The sequence below is a fragment of the Tachypleus tridentatus genome, chromosome 9 (genome assembly GCF_004210375.1).
Source record: "Tachypleus tridentatus isolate NWPU-2018 chromosome 9, ASM421037v1, whole genome shotgun sequence".
Classification (NCBI taxonomy): domain Eukaryota; kingdom Metazoa; phylum Arthropoda; class Merostomata; order Xiphosura; family Limulidae; genus Tachypleus; species Tachypleus tridentatus.
Window position 1 is genome coordinate 75692362 of NC_134833.1, and position 19458 is coordinate 75711819.

The 19458-nt window shown below is 33.9% G+C and overlaps 2 protein-coding genes across 2 annotated transcripts in view; both read right to left on the reverse strand.

Moving 5' to 3' along the window:
* The window catches only part of LOC143225525 (retinal guanylyl cyclase 1-like), a 39159-nt gene extending 28753 nt beyond the window's left edge, over positions 1-10406 (reverse strand). Inside the window, exons 1-2 of the mRNA XM_076455140.1 lie at positions 10250-10406; positions 1417-1566 (exon numbers count right to left, since the gene is read on the reverse strand). Coding sequence (XP_076311255.1) covers positions 1417-1566; positions 10250-10406 — 307 coding nt within the window. The remainder of the gene's footprint in view (positions 1-1416; positions 1567-10249) is intronic.
* Positions 10407-12681: 2275 nt separating this feature from the next.
* Positions 12682-19458, reverse strand: part of LOC143227401 (retinal guanylyl cyclase 2-like) — a 42993-nt gene continuing 36216 nt past the window's right edge. Inside the window, exons 5-9 of the mRNA XM_076458853.1 lie at positions 17113-17200; positions 15830-15970; positions 14148-14228; positions 13052-13228; positions 12682-12732 (exon numbers count right to left, since the gene is read on the reverse strand). Coding sequence (XP_076314968.1) covers positions 12682-12732; positions 13052-13228; positions 14148-14228; positions 15830-15970; positions 17113-17200 — 538 coding nt within the window. The remainder of the gene's footprint in view (positions 12733-13051; positions 13229-14147; positions 14229-15829; positions 15971-17112; positions 17201-19458) is intronic.

The following is a 19458-nucleotide window of genomic DNA, read 5'->3' on the forward strand; positions in this document are numbered from 1 at the left end:
CTGTCTTTCAAAAAAACCTGTAGTTTTAGTTAAACGTTTTTTTTAAAAACAAATAAAGGTCCCCAGTGATATAGCAATATCTCTACGGATTTATAACGCTACAAACAAGTTTTTTTTATATTCCTGATGGGCAGAGCACCAATAGTCCTTTGGGTATCTATGTGCATAACTACAGATGAACACAAACAGAACAAATAAAAGTGTATACAATCTGGTTTAAATTCGTCTTGAAAACAAAAACAACTTTAAACATTTTAAAATATTGTATACATAAAAATAACCACTTGAATACTTCACTATTATTATAAAATTTAAGAGCCCAAAATGTAACTAAGGGTATATTTGAGTCTACCACTAGAAGACACTGCAGTAGCAACAATGGATATTGTGAGTTTAAAATGTTCGAACGTTGTAGTATAGTAAAATTATCAGCTACCGGTTGTTTGTTTGTTTGTTTGTTTTTGAATTTCGCTAGCCGTCCCTAATTTTGCAGTGTAAGACTAGAGGGAAGGCAGCTAGTCATCACCACCCACCACCAATTCTTGGGCTACTCTTTTACCAAATAATAGTGGGATTGATCGTCACATTGAAGGGGCGAGCATGTTTGAGATGACCGTGATTCAAACCAGCAACCCTTAGTTTACTTGTCGAGTGCCTTAACCATCTGGCTATGTCCGGCCTTCTACTGGTTGAAGAGTGTTAATGCTGTGCCCAATTTTGAATTGTTTTTTGTTATCGCACAACAAGTTCCAAAATAATTCCAGTTGTCAACATCTGAAAACCACTTTTAACGAGCCTGTCACGGTTCAGTTGTAACTATGCCGGACTGGGGTTCCAGTGTTTTATGGTTTAATCTCTACTATCGATAAAAAAATAAAAAAATGCGCCCTACACATTGAATTATTGTGGTAACAGTCAATTATAGTAGTACAAGCAGTAGATACTTTTCCTCTGGTTTAAACACCTCAAAATTAGAACGTCTAGCACAGAGAGCTCTCGAGTAGCTTGAACATGATATCGGAGAACTCCAACACAATGGCTTTATTGAAAACGAATATATTACCATAACTCTAACAACTGATTCATTGTGTAGCAGTAAAGTAATATGATATGTTATAAACATGAACAAAAAATGGACGTTGAAACTCTTCACTAGAATAATCATTGTTCTTGAAGAGTAATTTTGGCTACTGAACATAGGTTCGATTTCCATAGATAATACGCAGACTTAAGCAGTTGTCCAACAAAAGTTGAAATTTATATAAAAAAAACTTTCATAATTTCAAATGATACGATTCAATTATGTTCTATCTTTCTGTGACGAAAATAAGTTTTAATGAAACGTACATCATTAGAAACAAAATAATGATCACGTTAAACACTTAATGTAGAAAAAGAGAGAGAGAGAGAGATCACCTTCAGCTGATGAGTGCAGCATGCAATAAGGCTGCCCTCTAACGACCACTTCTTGCATTACTATAGAGAAACTATACACGTCACCAGTCTGAGTTCCCCTTCTCAGCAGTGTTTCGTCTCTTAAAAGTTCTGGTGCAGCCCACAGTTTATCTGGAAGGAAAAAGCAACAGAAATAACAGTTTAAATACTAATCACTTTAAAAAAATATATTTATTTTTAGGCTCGGTAGTTTCGTTAAAGAGGCATTATTGTTGTTCTTTGTTAGCTGCACAAAACACACAAATCACTTTACAGGAACGCGTGTTTTTCAAAGATCAAGAAACAACAGTATTAAAAACAACTTTTTTTATAGAATGAATGAGCAAAATGTTTAATGTGTTTGTCTGAAAAGAAAAGTACCACTAAGAATAATTATCATTATTTTGTAAAAATCTTTTATAAAGAAATTAAATGTAACATTGGTGAAAACCCACTGAAGAAATAGAAAAAGAAAAGAATTTTCTAGGAATATGTGTTACTGGGGTTTATTCCACAGATTGAATGAGAAAAGTTAAAACTATTATTAATTTCGAGAATATATATTCTCGCTTATGTATCTATAAATCAGTGGAAAATGTGTTTTATTACGCTATCAATACTAGTATCTCTACGGTTTGTCGAAAACTTAGAAAATTTTTGATTAGAAGGTTTTGAGGTGTTTTCAATGATCGTAATGTATACTGGAGAATGGCTGATAATATAAACACTAAAAATTTTATAAAGGATTCAATACACAATCAGTCGAACTGTGTCGTACTGCCAAAACATCCTCTGATTAATAGAGTAATTGTTTATTGATGTTCCACCTTCTATAACTGGAACTGTGATAATCCAAACTGCCACATATATATTCTATGTATATATATAGGGTATATTCTACTAGTTTTTTACTTCACATACCACATTTTAAGGCAATCCATTAAGGAATACTTGAGTTATAAAATTTCTAATTTTGATTGAGTTTCTTTGTTTTTTCCGCACCAAAAGTAGCGAAATTTCATTTACTAGAAAAACATGTTCAATTTTTATTATTGTTTTTTCAAAGTTGGTACATTGATAGACCTCTTCAACCTACAATTAGTAATCGATTTTGTACAAGTTAAACGTGCAAAATTATTCAACGAATGCCACTCAAATTTAAAGAAAATTTTTGCGCACGTCTACGCAAAAAGACAATTGAACTGTCGGTCTAAAATGTTTACTACAGCTTCACCTAAAATTAAAAGAAGGCCAATTTTTAGGTTTTGCCATTCGGATAAAAGACGGCTGATTCAGAGCAACAAAATTGTAGCGTAAAAGCAAGACAAATAAGTATTGGTTAGGCCAAGCAAACTATGATAGACTAATTGTTTGTTTGTTTTTTGAATTTCGCACAAAGCTACTCGAGGGCTATCTGTGCTAGCCGTCCCTAATTTAGCAGTGTAAGACTAGAGGGAAGGCAGCTAGTCATCACCATCCACCGCCAACTCTTGGGCTACTCTTTTACCAACGAATAGTGGGATTGACCGTCACAGTATAATTCCCCCACGGCTGAAAGGGCGAGCATGTTTGGCGCGACGGGGATGCAAACCCGCGACCCTCGGATTACGAGTCGCACGCCTTAACGCGCTTGGCCATGCCAGGCATGATAGACTAATAGTTTCTATCTGAAGTTTTCAAAAGAATCACACAAGTGGACGGTTATTATTATTTTTTTTCATTGCTAATTTTTTGGTACAAATTTGTACCAAATTAAAGAGCGTTTAGTGTCACATGATATTAACTTAAGCAGTCTGATTCATTAGAATTTTGAACAAAAGAAGTTACGGTTACAAATATAATAGCAACATCTAATCTCTTTTTTAATGTAGTTCACATTTAGCGGAGTAATTCTCTAAGTTTGTTTTGTTTTTAGTTTTGCGCAAAATTATATCAAGGCTATTCGCGCCAGCCATCCCTAATTTAGCAGTAGGTGATGATAATTAGCTACCTTCCCACATGAAGGATTGGCACTTCTGACATTTCTAAACGTGTCTTTCGTTTTTACAATAATTGTTTAACAACATATTTAGTTATAGTTGGTCACCGTTATCTTATTTGCTTAATTAACAGGAGTATTTTACAAAAATCGTATATAAATTTCGATTAGACAAAAAACAACATTGTAACAATAAATCTGTTAAAGTGACAACATTTAGATATTGTATCCAATTTTGAGACTATCGATATATTACTAGATTGTATTAACAAATCTTACATATTTGCATTCCATACATTTTATAAATCACAGTACATAAAGACTGACTATAATCCTAAGCGACACAATTAAACAGCCTTCATCTGATATTAAGATATTGCATATAATATATCGACTTCTCGCGCATTTCCTCTCAGCCCTAAGATGGCGAATTGGGCTTTTTCCTTAGTTATAACCGAGATTTGACTGTATCTGTTCCACTGAGAACTTTAATTAGTTTAAGATAATTGGTAGAATTTATCTGAGGTATTTTTAGTGTAAAAAAAAACAAAACGTTTGTCTTCCCTTTCTATTTAGTTGTGGTTTGTTACAGAAGCTTGTCACAAAGCTGCCAAAAGGTTATCTATGCAAAGCTGTCCCTAATTTTGAGCTGGTAGCTAATCGACAGGATCCACCACCAATTTTTGGCTTACTTTTGACTGACAAAATACTTGGATTTGATCGTCGCTCTCATAGTGAACCCATGGCCCTACAAATTGGAGCGCATATTTGAAGTAATGGAATGCAAGCCAATCGCAAGGGCTCAAGGATCGTGTTAGTCCAGGATATCTGATGTCAATATTTCAAAAACAGGTGACTTCATATGAAAAGTTATGTACAGTTGTTTACAAAAACATTTTGCATAATACTTAAATGCAAACAATTTAATGGTTAATCTTAGTTCTCAAAATGAATAAAGCTGTTATTTTAGAAAAAGTTGCCAAAAGAAAGAAATTAATTCTGAAAACGACACTCTGATGATATTCTACTAATCGCTAGCGGTAACTCAGGCCTACGATTTTAAACTTCATGAAAGATGTTTTGGTTTTAATAATGAATTTTCCATAATTCAACTAAGTAAAATTCAAAAATATTCATTTTCATATAAGTATATTTTAAAAATCTGGAAGAAAAAACCTCTTACTTATATCAAATTATTATATCGTCTACTACAATGAACATTTTTTATTATGTTTGTTAACACAAAAGTACAAACAAATTGAAAAAAAGAGAAGAACATTTATGTGAAACGGATATGTATCCTCATTCATACTGATTTGTTTGTGAAACATACGTCTTTTAACCCGAAAAAACTGTTCTGATCTTTCTTTTAAGTATTGTGTCTGGAGCATCTTGTTTCAATACCAACAATGCTAAGCCATTATACTGATGTTCCACCTTCTTTGGAACCTCCTTTCCCTTTTCCTGACGTTTTGATGAAACCTTTACCCTTCTTATTCACTGACGTCATCAAGATTTTCAGAAAAATAGTCAGTAAGTGAATGTAAGAAATAAACGTTCAAGTTCATATTACAGCCCAACTCTTTGAATTTATCGAGCATATTATTGGCGATATTTTCATAATTTGTGTCCTTGTTGTTTTATATAAATTTATCAATAACATCTTTAAAGATGATTCACAATTCGTTTTCTGTGCGTAAACTTAAAACAATCCCTATCATCCTTTCTATTGACATCGGCCCGGCATGGACAGGTGGGTTAAGGCGTTCGACTCCTACTCTGAGGATCATAGGTTCGAATCCACGTTCCAAAAGAAAAGTTCCGAAAATATAAAGAATTATTTTTTTCCTTTTTTCAACCGAAGGGAGGCAGAAAATATCTTTCTTTCTCGACTGCATCTTGATAATTTTGTAAATAATAATAATTGAATTGAAATAGTAGTAATCATAAACCTATCCTGGCAGAAGTGCACTCTAATTGTAGGCGTTTTATATCGATGTATCGTAAAGAAAATCTTACAAAACTTTTGATGTATCAAACTTTTCATTTAACAAGTAACTATTTGTTATTTTAACAATTGGGTAAAATACAGAAATTTTTTTGCTTATAACGGTTCTTTCTTCAATAAACATGTAGAAAAGGTTGTGAACCAATTTATAAAGTATGATTCCAACCATATTCAAGCATCATTTAGTGCTCCAAAGAATTTGTTTGTTTTGGAATTTCGCACAAAGCTACTCGAGGGCTATCTGTGCTAGCCGTCCCTAACTTAGCAGTGTAAGACTAGAGGAAAGGCAGCTAGTCATCACCACCCACCGCCAACTCTTGGGCTACTCTTTTACCAACGAATAGTGGGATTGACCGTCACATTATACGCCCCCACGGCTGGGAGGGCGAGCATGTTTAGCGCGACGCGGGCGTAACCCCGCGACCCTCGGATTACGAATCGCACGCCTTACGCGTTTGGCCATGCCGGGCCCGCTCCAAAGAAAGTACTTCGAATAACTTTGACTTTTACTAGGTTACTTTTTGCTGAGCCCGGCATGGCCAGGTGTTTAGAGAGCTCGAGTAGCTATCTGAAAGTCGTGGGTTCGAATCTCCGTCGCACAAAACATGTTCGCCCTTTCAACTGTGGGAGCGTTATAATGTTACGGTCAATCCCACTATTCGTTGGTAAAAGAGTAGCCCAAGAGTTGGCAGTGGATGGTGATGACTAACTGCCTTCCCCCCAGTCTTACACTACAAAATTAGGGACAGCTAGCACAGATAGCCCTCCAGTAGCTTTGCGCGAAATCTAAAACAAACAAACTATCTATTGATATCAAATTCAGTATCAGATGAAACTATATAAAGTTTATGAGCAACAGGTTTTATAGCAGATTGAGGGTTCGAAAAAGAAATTTACTTTTTATTTCGAGTTTTGCTAGATAGGACGTTACATAAGCAAAAACATTAATCATTTCCGAAGTTTATAGGCTCACACCAGACCATTTAAATTTCAAAAGGCAAAGACTTTTTCTTATCTTTAGACCATTGTCTCAATTCATTGACACAAATGATGCAAACTTTGTGTAGAGCCCGTGATTTGCTTTGGTCCCAAAGTTTATTCCAAAATACGCGTAATATACACTTTTTAATGAATTTTTTAATAGTTGCCTTTGTTTCCTTCTTTATAACAAATTTACTACAAACGCAATAGAATATGTTTGTGTTATTTACACAACTTTTTGTTGCCATACCAATAAATAAATAATATTGAAAAGAAAAAAATAATGTCAAAGTGCACGCACAAACAAATACTATCCAGGAATAACACGTCATGTGACATCTTAATCCTATGTACTTGCGGTTTGCGTCTTGTAGCTTCTAGAACAATCAATAAGACTCTCACGTCGTGATTGGTCCAGAGAAATCTATAGCCAGTGATTGACAGTATTTTAAATATGACAGAATGTGATCCAATTTCAATAAAAATGGTTGACTTATGTAAAATTACATATGATATTTTGTGAAACTTCTGTACATGATGGAGTTACCGTAAAACATGTAAATACTCCAACACAATAAAACCATCTCAGGCCTGTGTAATGGTCAAGCAACAAACATTTAAGTAATGATCAGATAAGTATCCAAGTGTTATGACAGTGGTCAGGTAGCAAATAATTTAAAGTTAATAGAAATTGTCTGGTAAACAAATGTGTTGTCAATTACTGATAGTGGCCAAGTTTGTTTATGTGCTTTTAAAACAAAACTGCAAAATTGGCGTATGTGTGCTAAGCCCATCGTATGAAGCAAATCCCGAACTTGGGCAAACAAACTTCAAACTAATAATTGAGCCAAAATGAGATACAGTTGTAAGGTAATAAATATTTCGTTAATCGTAAAAGTGATAAAATATGAGTTGTTTTTCGTTATTATTAAAGTTCATGAAATTGCTATTTAAGAGCGATATTGAGTAGCGATAACTAGTAACTTTTTAGCAATCGTATTCAGGTGACAGATAACAGCCTGTTAGTAGTTGTTTTCATGTGATAGGAATCTAACAGTTAGTAGTCGGTTTCGGGTGATAGATGTCTAGCTACCAGTAGTTATTTTAAAACAATAACTATTCAGTCATTGGTGGTTATTTTCAGATGACAGCTGTGTAGTTGTAAGTTATGAAATAGAAACCCTATAACCCGAGCGTTTTCGAAAGGTGGACCTTTCTTCTTCAGGGATAAACTGGGAATGGTGTTGTAATCAAACGAGTGATATATTTAAAGGGAGTTTATTGATATCATGAAGGTCATCCAGTTTTCTAGGAAATGTTTATTTCTGTACGTACTATTGTAACCGTATCATTCCTGTACAATTAAGCCAATGGAGAGAGTGCATATGAAAAGATGTTAGGGTTATTTTAATTTAGAAATGGTTAAATATATGCATATTTCAAACGATGCTTAGGTGTTTGAGTAAAATAAAGGAGACACCTGGCGACTGATTGGAAAAGATATTTTATATTAATCAATTTATAAAACAGATATGAAAAATTACGTTAATCAACTAGTGAGTTTTAGGGAATTCAGCTTTCATACTTCATGAAAAAATAAGCAAAAAGTAAAGTTAGTTTTCTTTTTTTTCTTGACAGAAATGAAACCAACGAGCGGAGATCACTGATTCCAGGAGCTATATTGGTTCCGAAAGGTTGAACAATGTTTAGATTAGCAATCCAACAAGCTTTATTTATTTATATATCTGCTTTAGGTTTGAATCCTGTTTCAATGTTAATAAGAGTGACATTGTTAATGGAATGACCGCGTTGGTTGAAGTGTTGAGCAACAGGGTGATTATTTTCTGTGTTAATATAAATTTTATGGTTGTTAAAACGTTCTCTACGAATTGTTTGTGTATGTCCTACATATTGATGATTGCATTTTTTACACTGTATAATATAAATAGTGTTTTTAATTCACAAGTGATTTCTTTATATATTTAAAGTTTCTTTTATTTTGCTTGTCAGAAAATGGATCAGTGGTTTTTATGAATTTGCAGGTTTCACAATGCGCTTTATTGCATGGACGACGACCATTTTTGGGTGGAATGTAATTCACTTTTGTGTGAACAAGGCTATATTTGGGAGTTCTGCTTTTTCTGAAGGAGGCAGCAGGAACTTCAGGATATATCTGTTTAAGACGATTGTTGAGCTTAATTTGTTTTTTTCAGAATCGGTGAAACGTTTCTAAGCTTAAACTGATAGGAATTTTAGAGGAATTTTAGTTGAAAGTTTGGTATTACTCTCTTTTAGGATGATTTTCTGCTGATTTGTGTTGTTAGCCTTTTCTCTTTGTCTGTCGATTTCGGTATCTTTATATTTTCTTTGTAACATTGTTTGTTTTATATTGTTAGTGTGTTTTCTATAGTTTTTCTCGTCTGGGCGTATTTTCTTTATTCCAAGAGCATGACTGTAGGTAATGTTTCATTCAATGTGAGAGGGGTGAGAGCTTTTGTAGTAAAGGTATTGTGGTCTGACTGTAAGTTTATCGTACAAGTCAACATGTAAAATTCCGTTTTTTTAGAAAAACTGTAACGTCAAGAAAGTTAATCTGGGTAGGTAAGTAATCACAGGTAAATTTGAACGTTTTGTGAAAGGAGTTTGCATGTGTGATAAATTCTTTAAATGATTTATGATCGGCTGTACAAATAAAAATATACCATCTACATAACATTTCTACACTTGAGGTTTCACAGAGATAATTTGTAAAAGCTGGCTATTAATATGACCCATAAAAATGTTTGCATAATTGGGAGACATTTTGGTAACCACTCTGTAGTACCATTAACTTGTATGTAATGCTTCTTATTAAATTTCAAGATGTTCAGAGTCAAATCTAGATTTGCAAGACCGGTTACTGTTTGGAATTCTGATGGGCTAGAAAGGCTTAGTGAGTTTCTAGTCCTTCATCATATGGAGACCCGGCATGGCCTGGTGGTTAAGACACTCAACTCGTAATCTGAGATTCGTGGGTTCGAATCCTTGTCACACCAAACATGCTCGCCTTTTCAGCAGTAAAGGTATTTTAATGTGACGATCAATCCCATAATTCGTTGGCAGTGGGTGAGGATGACTAGCTGCCTTCCCTGTATTCTTACACTGCAAAATTAGGGACGGTTAGCGCAGATGGTCATCGTGTAGCTTTGCGCGAAATTCAAAACAAACCAAAAAAAGCCCAAATTCATCATTTGTAATGTCGGTGTAAGAGGAAGAAACATTCATGTTCATCATGCAAAAAAGACTACTAGGTGGTAACTGTCCATCAGTATTAACATTTTCTATTCTAGTATCCTTAATGTAAGAGAGGAGGGTGCAGGGAATACGTTTCATATGTTGGTCAACAAAAGCGGATATATTTTCGGTATCCAGTTGTAAGTTAGTAACTATGTTCAGATGCTTAGCTGTTAGGAGTTGGTTTGTTTTGAATTTCGCACAAAGCTACACAAGGGCTATCTGGGCTAGCTGTCCATAATTTAGCAGTGTGAGACTAGAAATAAGGCAACTAGTCATCACCATCCACCGCCAACCCTAGGGCTACCCTTTTACCAACGAATAGTGGAATTGACTATCACATAATATAGGCTCCAAGGCTGAAAGGGCGAGCACGTCTGGTGTAACGAGGATTCGAACTCCCGACCCTCAGATTACGAGTCGAGCGCCTTAACCACCTGGCCATGCCAGGCTGTTAGAAGGTGTTTTCATTTTACATATTTACTTGTCAGTAGCTGTTTTCAGGTTAACTGTTAGTAATAGTAGTTAGGTGACGATATTTCTATGTGACAACTAATAGTTAAACAACTGATTACCTTTAACGGTAAGAGGAGGTGGCGATAAATTCTGAGCTTCAAAAAACATCGGAAGACCGTAATCAGTTATCTTCAACACCCACCGGCTATCAATGACACAGTTTCGTGACGTGAGATTCCCGTGATGTTTCACAGGACTGGAGTGGAGATACCTCATACCCTGGAAAATACATCAGGAACAAAGGGCGTTTAATAAATTCTAAGTGAAAACATGAACCAAGCGTTCGAAATAGTGATATGGAGATAAAAATATTAGGTTGTCCAGAAATAAATGTCGAAATTCTCACGATGACATTTAGAAGCTGAATATTGAGTAATTTACCGTTGGTTGGTTGGTTTAATCCAACGTTTGTTGCTTACAAGGTGTTTTAATTGTCTGCTGTTTCAATTCAACTCAGAGAAAGTTAGTTTCGCACCCCCCAAGGCAGCATGGACAAGAAGGAATTTCGTCTGATTTTCCTCCACAACTTCAAACTTGAACGAAAAGTTACCGAAACTACACATAACAACAACCAAGCATTTGGTCATGGATTCGTTACTGAACGTGCAGCTCAGCGTTGGTTCTAAAGGTTTCGACATGGAGATGAAAGTCTTTAAGACCAAGAAGGTCGTGGAAGGAAGCCATCATTAAATGAAAACAAATTAAAGGAAGCTGTTGAGACAGACTCTCGCACAACAGTGCGTGAGCTTGCAGAAAAGTTAGGCACAAACAAATCAAGCATTGTCAACTATCTGAGTGCGATTGGAAAGACAAAAAAGTTGGATAAGTGGGTTCCGCATGAACTGACTGAAGATCAACAAAATCAGCGTTATGAGACCTGTCAAGAATGACGCTCCAAAAAATGAACGAATTGGTAATCGAGGTTCTGCCTCATCCACCTAATTTCCCAGACCTTTCCCCTACAGATTTTCGTTTTTTCAAGCACTGTAACAACTTTTTGAACAATAAACACTTTCAAAAACAGGAAACTGCAGAAGAAACTTTCAGGGAGTTCATTCACCATAGAAACTAATTTCTAAACCACGGGCATGAACAGCATCGTTACAAGTTGGCAAAAGTGTGTTGAAGTAAAATGCTTACTTTGATTAAAGCATTTTTTACAACACTGGCTTAAACCTTTTCCAAACTTTGTACTTCAAAACGACAATTATTTTTGGGCAACCTAATACTACAGTAGATTGTAATACAAGCGAAACTAGTGCACATAAAAATACATTTCCATTGTTTTGCAAATTCGTCATTCAACGCTAAAAATCATGAACACTATTATATTTCAATAAAATCTACAATACAGTTGTAGAGAAGTTCATAGTCTTCATTTAGAAAGTAACAATATTCACATTTTAAACATATGAGTTGTTAAACATTTGAAAAGTGGTGAAGTAAAAGAGTCATTACAAACTGCATTTCAAATATTCACTTGGATCAAAACATACAGCATCTAGACACTTTGCCTTTTGTAAAAGACATTTGATCTAAATTTACATTTCATGACTGATTAAACGTGGATATTCCAATTATACCTAGATATCTTAGACTAAATCTGATTGAACTGCAGGTGCACACCAAGATGTGGAGGACAAAACACATCAATATTGATTATCAATATTCGTCAAAATAACGAAATTTAGAAGTAGGTTAATAAATGCCATGACAATAATTACCGAAATTAAATTTAGTGAGTAGTTTGATAATTGCACTGTGTAAATAAATGTCATAAATCTTTTAGATCATCTAAAATATGCCAAAAGACTAAATTAAAGACAGAACAACGTTGTGTAAATATTCCAATAACGGAAACTAATCTGATATAGCCTCACCATAAAAAATTAATTAAATTGGATTTAGTTCTTATTTTATAAATAACAACAACAATTGCTTGAACTAAGTTAGCAAATCAACTTCTTAATCTGAATTCATCATATCATAACTACTTAACTAAACCGAAAAAGTAAGCTACAACAGTACTGAATTTAATTGTGTATTATAGCAACACTTGGCAACATTATATTTGTTAATCATAAAAAGACTTATTTAAAGTACTTTTGTTTGTTTGGAATTTCGCACAAAGCTACTCGAGGGCTATCTGTGCTAGCCGTCCGTAATTTTGCAGTGTAAGACTAGAGGGAAGGCAGCTAGTCATCACCACCCACCGCCAACTCTTAAGCTACTCTTTTACCAACGAATAATGGGATTGACCGTAACATTATAACGCCCCCACGGCTGGGAGGGCGAGCATGTTTGGCGCGACTCGGGCTCGAATCCGCGACCCTCAGATTACGAAGCGCACGCCTTAACGCGCTAGGCCATGCCATTTAAAGTAGTATATGAAACTTTCTGTTGATGACAAACCACCTAAGTTTGGAACAGATTTCCATCTTCAGCTCCAAACATTGTTGGAAAGTTGTCAGTTTCGAGCGTAATATTACACTCAGTCACTAAATTGGGAATTATACTTGACGCATTTCTCAGTTTCAGTAAGCTGTTTATAAAAAATAGTCATTTAGTGATGGAATTTAACACTCCATTGTAAAAAAAAAAAGATAGGGAGAGTTAAAGACTTGTAAATAAAAAAAAAGATCTGTTGGACTTGGGAACAACATCTTTAAATAAAAAAAATCTTATTCTTAAAATATATTTCAAATTAATCTAATCTGTACTAGTTGGTATACTCTGCTAAAATTAAAATTTGTCTGTGAAAAGAATGCTATAATGTCTTTAACAGAAATACATTAATCGTAGAGTTCTGTAAACTAAGATTTAATAAAACTGTCGGGATTAACAGCATTGATAAAACTTACTCTGACGAGATCTGTCAGTAACGACAATTTGAATGACCAGTCTAGTTTGATGTCCTCATTGGCTAAGACATCAGCAAGACTTTTTCGAGAACAATGTTCCCATACTAGAGCAGGCTGTTGAGGGTCGGAAATACATCCGAGGAAAGGGTTAAGGTTTTCATGGCGCAACTCGTAAATCTGGTGACGGAAAGAGTATTTACTCATTAATAAGCTTGTCAAATTATACAAGCAAATAAACTGTATACCAGACGAGTATCTCTTTAGTAAAAAATATCTTATCATTCCTAGTTAATGCTAATGGATGGGTAAATAGTTATTAATAGATATATATGCATATTTAATAATTCACGTGCAATATCCTAGTAAAAATATTACTCGTATGTCATAGAGGCCAGGCATGGTCTTACTGATAAACGTGCCCGACACGGATTTGAAAGTTCAAGGTTTGAATTCCAACATCTTGCTCGAAACTCAAACTACTTTCAGCTGTGGGAACGTTATAATTGTGAAATTCAACTCTTTCATTCGATTAATAACAACTACATAATAGGCACATACTGTTGACAACTCCAAATTCAGGCTATGACTGAATCTTAATTAATAAGTCGCTGGCCTAGTAGTTTGGCACCTGTGCTGTTTAAATTGAAAACATTAGTACCATATTTAGTATCAGTTTACAAGAACCATTTATCACTTTGAACATTTCAGATAAGAATCATTATGTAAAAACGAAAGTAGACGGAAAATTCGTATTCATTAATATCTGTCAGAGAACTATGAAATTATTATATTTTGTATTGGTCCTACTCACAAAAATCTATGAAAAAAATAATCACAAAAACCAAAATATTACGTCTTTTGTGGACTACCTTTGATACACGCACAAAGCAAGGGGTTATTTTTTTACACGCTCTACAACACGTACTTTTATCCCGAAGAGGACTCTGTTGATTAAGACATATTTAAATTTAACTTAACAGAAATCTGATCTTAAAATATCATATGTTTTTACAATCCAATGCTGGTAACATTAATTATTGAGAAAGATAAATCAGTAAATAATTTGCTCCTACATAAAACGATAAATAATTCCCACCTGAAGAAGCTGGTTCATTGCCTTTCTTCTCACTTCGAAAGTTGTAGTGACATAAAAGTGTTTCAAATGCACTATATCTCCCTTAAAGAAAAAAAAAAGGAATATTTTTGGTAAAACGTAATACATAGCAAATCTTCCCACAGAAAACTACAATGAATTTCCACTCTGTTAGGATCCACCACAGAAACAAATATTATCGGAAAGACAGAATGCCAGTTATTTAGATATGTAAGAGAAGCCGATCGGTGATCTAACAGGTAATTCATTGAGTCCTGTAAGAGCAGAGCTGCAATCTTATCATGGCTGGAATGCACGAAACTCGGTAACAAAGACTTCGCAATTTATTGTTTGTTTTTCTTTGCAACGGTGATATCGTCCTGTGTTTTATATTTTTTATGCTGTTTTATTTTTTTGTAGAAGTAATTTAGTTCCAGTTTTGATTCGTTTTGTTTCACTCTAGTAATTTTGCTTGTTGTTTTTCTATAAATATAGCATACGAAAATCATAACAAAAATATAATAATAGTAAAAATTTAACAGCTGACAACTAATTAAAAAAATCGCTTGTCTCAGTTGTGAAAAGGAAAATACAGTTTCTGCGTTGTTTAAAGAGCAAATTTCAAACAGCGAATGATAGGATGCGTGACTGGTCTCATGAATCGCGTTTTGTTCTTTTCTGGTAGAGAAAAAATGTCGAGAAAAAGCAAGAGAAACTTGACATTCCTTGTGTTGTTTCGACAGCGTAAGTTTCTGGCTAGTATTAGGATCATACTCGAAACAGGAGTTGGAATCTTTAGTTCCTCTAGAAGTGTAAATGCGGCCTTGATGAGAATTGGTAACAATATGCTACATTCATACAGTTTGATTTTGAGCCAAAAGTATGACAGTGATTTTAATCATCTTCGTTGGCCACCTCAGTTTTCAAATACTAATATGATTAAGACTACTTGTGATGAATGTAAGCATCAAATATATAAGTAAACCAATTACAAACCATGCTGCTTGACAGGTGTGTTACAATCCAACAAAACACATTATGGTATCTTACATAAATGTTGGTAAATCAGCTTCAAGCTGGTATCAAGACTAAACATAGTTCGACTCACTATTAAGGGTGGTCTTAATAAAGTGGCTAGTATATATATATATTAAAATATTTTTCTCATACACATTCATTTTACATTTTGAAAGCCCGTGGTATTACGGTTTATTAAGTTCAAGGCTATGTTATTATAATATATTGTTTTGATGAGAAAAACACTTTACCGATTGTTACCTCAAAGGATACGAATTTATCACGTTTTGTTCAAATTAACTAAAGGAAATAACGGAATAACTTCTATTTTATGCTTTAGACCAAACAGATTTCTCAAAATTTATTTAATATTTTTTTCAACACGTAGTTTTTAAAAGTATCAATACGAAATCGATATAGCTCAAAAACATTGACGTTGAAAATAAAATACTTAATATACAAATGATGAAGTTAGTGTTTTGAATAAAAAATGATTAGAAGTTATAAGTATGCCTAGTGGTATTACTGCGATAATATAGATATTTAGGAGATTTCATTATGTTAATATATTTCTCTTTGTCAAAATTTACATATAAATAATAAAAAGCATTAACACTTCTTAATGAAAAAATATCTATACTAATAAGTATAATGAACAAATTTCCTACATTCAGCCGTGCACAGTTAATCTGTTCACTTCCAGTTGTTCGACTACTTTGTCCAGGTGTCAGGTGAGTGTGAGGTCTCAAAGAATCATGGGAAGCTTTGAGAATGTCCGGTTTATCATAGTCTGATATGTCACGAAAAATCTGTTGAATAAAACCCAGGTTAAATACATTTTTTTAAAATTTTAGTTAAGTCAGTTCTAGTCCTAGTTTTATATATCTAAGGAACGATTTATAGTTTTAGTGTTATATGCAACAGTAACATACGAAAGTAAATAGGCCACAGAAAATTTTGATGTGTAATAAACTCAATGGAAGACCTAAAAAAGTGATGACTATATTGGTTTGGTTTGTTTTGAATTTCGTGCAAAGCTTCACGTGGGCTATCTGCGCTATCCGTCCCTAATTTAGCAGTGTAATACTAGATGGAAGGCATCACCACACACAGCTACATTCTTGGGCTACTCTTTTACTAATAAATAGTGGGATTTACCGTTACATTATAACGACTCCACTGTTGAAGGATGAGCATGTTTGGTGTGACGGGGATTCGAATCCGCCACCCTCAGGTTGTGAGTCGAGCGCTCTAACCACTTTGTCATGCCGGGATGGATGACTATATTTAGGGTAGGCATGTGTTTGGAAGTGGTATGCTGATACTTTATTGGTTTAAATTTGCAAGACGTTAAGGGTTGATGGGAACTAATTTCAATAAACAACATTTCAGGAGAAATTTCGAAAAAACATTTAGCATTATCAGTAAAACTATGATAGGAATGAAAATAATACTTGTAGTAAAAATATGCAAGAATAAACGTAGCTATATATTGAACGTTCTAATCAATACTGTTAATGAAAGCAACTGTAGCGATAAAGTAGCCTAAGTTACTTACTATAACACAAAAACACTAGCGGTGTCCTTTATGCACTGCATATATATGGAGTTGTTGAAGAGCAGTGATTATTTTATTAAAACAACAAATATACTTGAGGATTCTTAATATACAAAATCATGTATATGTACACAAGGCCTGTCTCATTCAGTCAGTGTTTTTTTACAATTGTTTAGTCATAAAATAGTAGTTAATGTTGATGTAGCTTGTATAATATTACAAATCTTAAAGTTATATACCATAAGGTAGATTAAATCATACCAAACATACGGCTTTATAAAGTAAAACCAACTTGTTGAAACTTAGAGAAAGTTTTAACGAAGATTTATGTTTAAAACATTACTTTAGTAATTTGGTAAATGGAAATAACAGAGATAAAAGTAGAGTTCTTACTTTCTTACTAATATCAACTTGTGTTAACACAATGTCATCAACTGTAAGTAAAATCTTCTCCTTCATTTCTTTCAAAGAAAGTTTTTTCCTGTAAGGAAGACATCATTAACACGTACTTTACAATTACTTAAGATATCATAAATAATTAACGACCCAATTAACTTTACTGACTATTTTTGAATTAGACAAAAAATATGAATTATAGTGTATCGTATGTGGTCAAAGTTATGTTCCAATTACTCTTAAAATGAGAACGTGAGCAAGCAGCAGTTTTGGAGTGACTAACCAAACAAAAGTCATGTGTAGTAGAAAGAAGAGTGAATAATGTGTAATACATAAGTTGGTATTATTTGTCATTACGTAGTAGTTTGCGTTTATTCCTTTATAATTAAAACGTTCAAAGGGTTCATAATTTTTATATATACAAAAAAGAAATCAACAAAACCTATTTCATCATTTAAACATTTTTCAAGTTCTAAAAAGCAATAGAATTTCTTCATTATATCCTTAAAAAATCCCGAATGTAAGTTAATGTAATTGCAAATACAAATTAATAAATTTGGTCTGCATCAGCAAACATCACTATTTATGTATGTGTGTGTGCTTGTGTCCACTACTAACATATAGCACATTCCATTATGTTATAATATATATATGTATGTACACACATACGCATACATATGATGTCAACAAATTATTTGTATTCCTGTGGGAGTTTTATCTTAGATCTACATAAATCTGGTTAAAATGCGTGTTGATTTAAATACACTATGCAATAAAATTTTTACTTTTTCTTGTTCCTAGACAGAAAGTGTTATTTTCTGATTGCTTATACCTAAAGTTAATGGAAAAGACCTATTTTTCTCTTCAAACTTTGCTTTTGTGATTTGAGTAATGAAATTTTCAAATTTACCTATTTTCCAGAACATTCCAGGTAGATACAATGCTGAATAGCTGATAGAGAATTTTTTCTAACTTACAATAATATTCTAAAATGTTGTAGAACTTATGAGAATTTTCAAGGACCTTTTAGAATTTTCTAGAACTTTCCATAGTAATATACATACAGGGGTTCACCATTTCAGTTTAGTTCTAACAATCTTTACAATCTTTCCAGGTTTGGTTTTCGCTTGTTTTAAATTTCACGTAAAGCTATACGAAGGCTATCTGCGCTAGCTGTTCCTAATTTAGTATTTTAAGACTAGATGGAAAACATCTAGTCATAACCACCCACCGCCAACTCTTGGACTACTTTTTTACTAATGAATAGTGGGATTGATTGTCACATTATAAAGCTTTCACGGCTGAAAGGGCGAACATGTCTGGTGTGACGGGAATTCAAGTCCGCCACTCTCAGACTGCGTGTCAAGCGCCCTAATCTTCTGGCCATTTCGGGCACAATTTTTCAAGAACCTCATATTTTGATCTATAAATTTGCCATTTGAACTAGGTCTACGTTTGAATAAATCCTAGAGAATGACTTTGCTGCTTAGCTGGCCATTCGGGGCACAATTTTTCAAGAACCTTATATTTTGGTCACTCATCGAGATATGAGTCACAGCTCGTACCATTCAAGTGAATATGACATCTCACAAAATATCACAATCAAAAGAGAAACAGAGACAGTATTTTTGCTGACATTTTTATATCTATTTATGATAATAGAATTAGTTAACATATGAAGGAAAAAGTTTTAAAATAAAACGGATTTTCTCACTGAGATTTAAAAACTCAGTAAAAGAAGACTTGTGCTATTTCCTTTAAAAGGTTTATAAAGTTACCGCAAGGAATCCTTGAATACAAGAACAAGTGATACAGCCATTGTTGATTAAGTAAGATAATGTAACTCTTGATGTCATGAAATATTTTAGTTCTGACCAGTTCTGCAGTTTGAAAGCTATAGTAGCAGGACTGCTTCATCGTTTTGATTTAGTTGGAAAATAGTGCCACTTGCAAGGAGAACTCGAGATTTGCATTAAAACGTAGCTCTGTATGCCAACAGCTGGATCATTTGCATCATAAAACATATTTCAAAATTGCGACAGTCAATGGAGAAAATATTTTTGTGGATCAGTTCTAAGTTTGGGAAATGTGTTGAAGATATTATATTTTCAACTGAAGCTATGCCAGTAGCGTTAAGATATATGGTGATAAGCACACCACGTCAGCAGTTCGTTAACTCAGTTAGAGACACACAGTTATTTAAAACACCACCAAAGCCTTATGAAAGGTCTCAAAAAGATAAGATCATACATCATGTGATGAATCATATCAGATTAAATGGCAACCAGCTAAGCAGCAAAGTCATCCTCTGGGGTTTATTCAAACTTAGGCCTAGTTGAAATG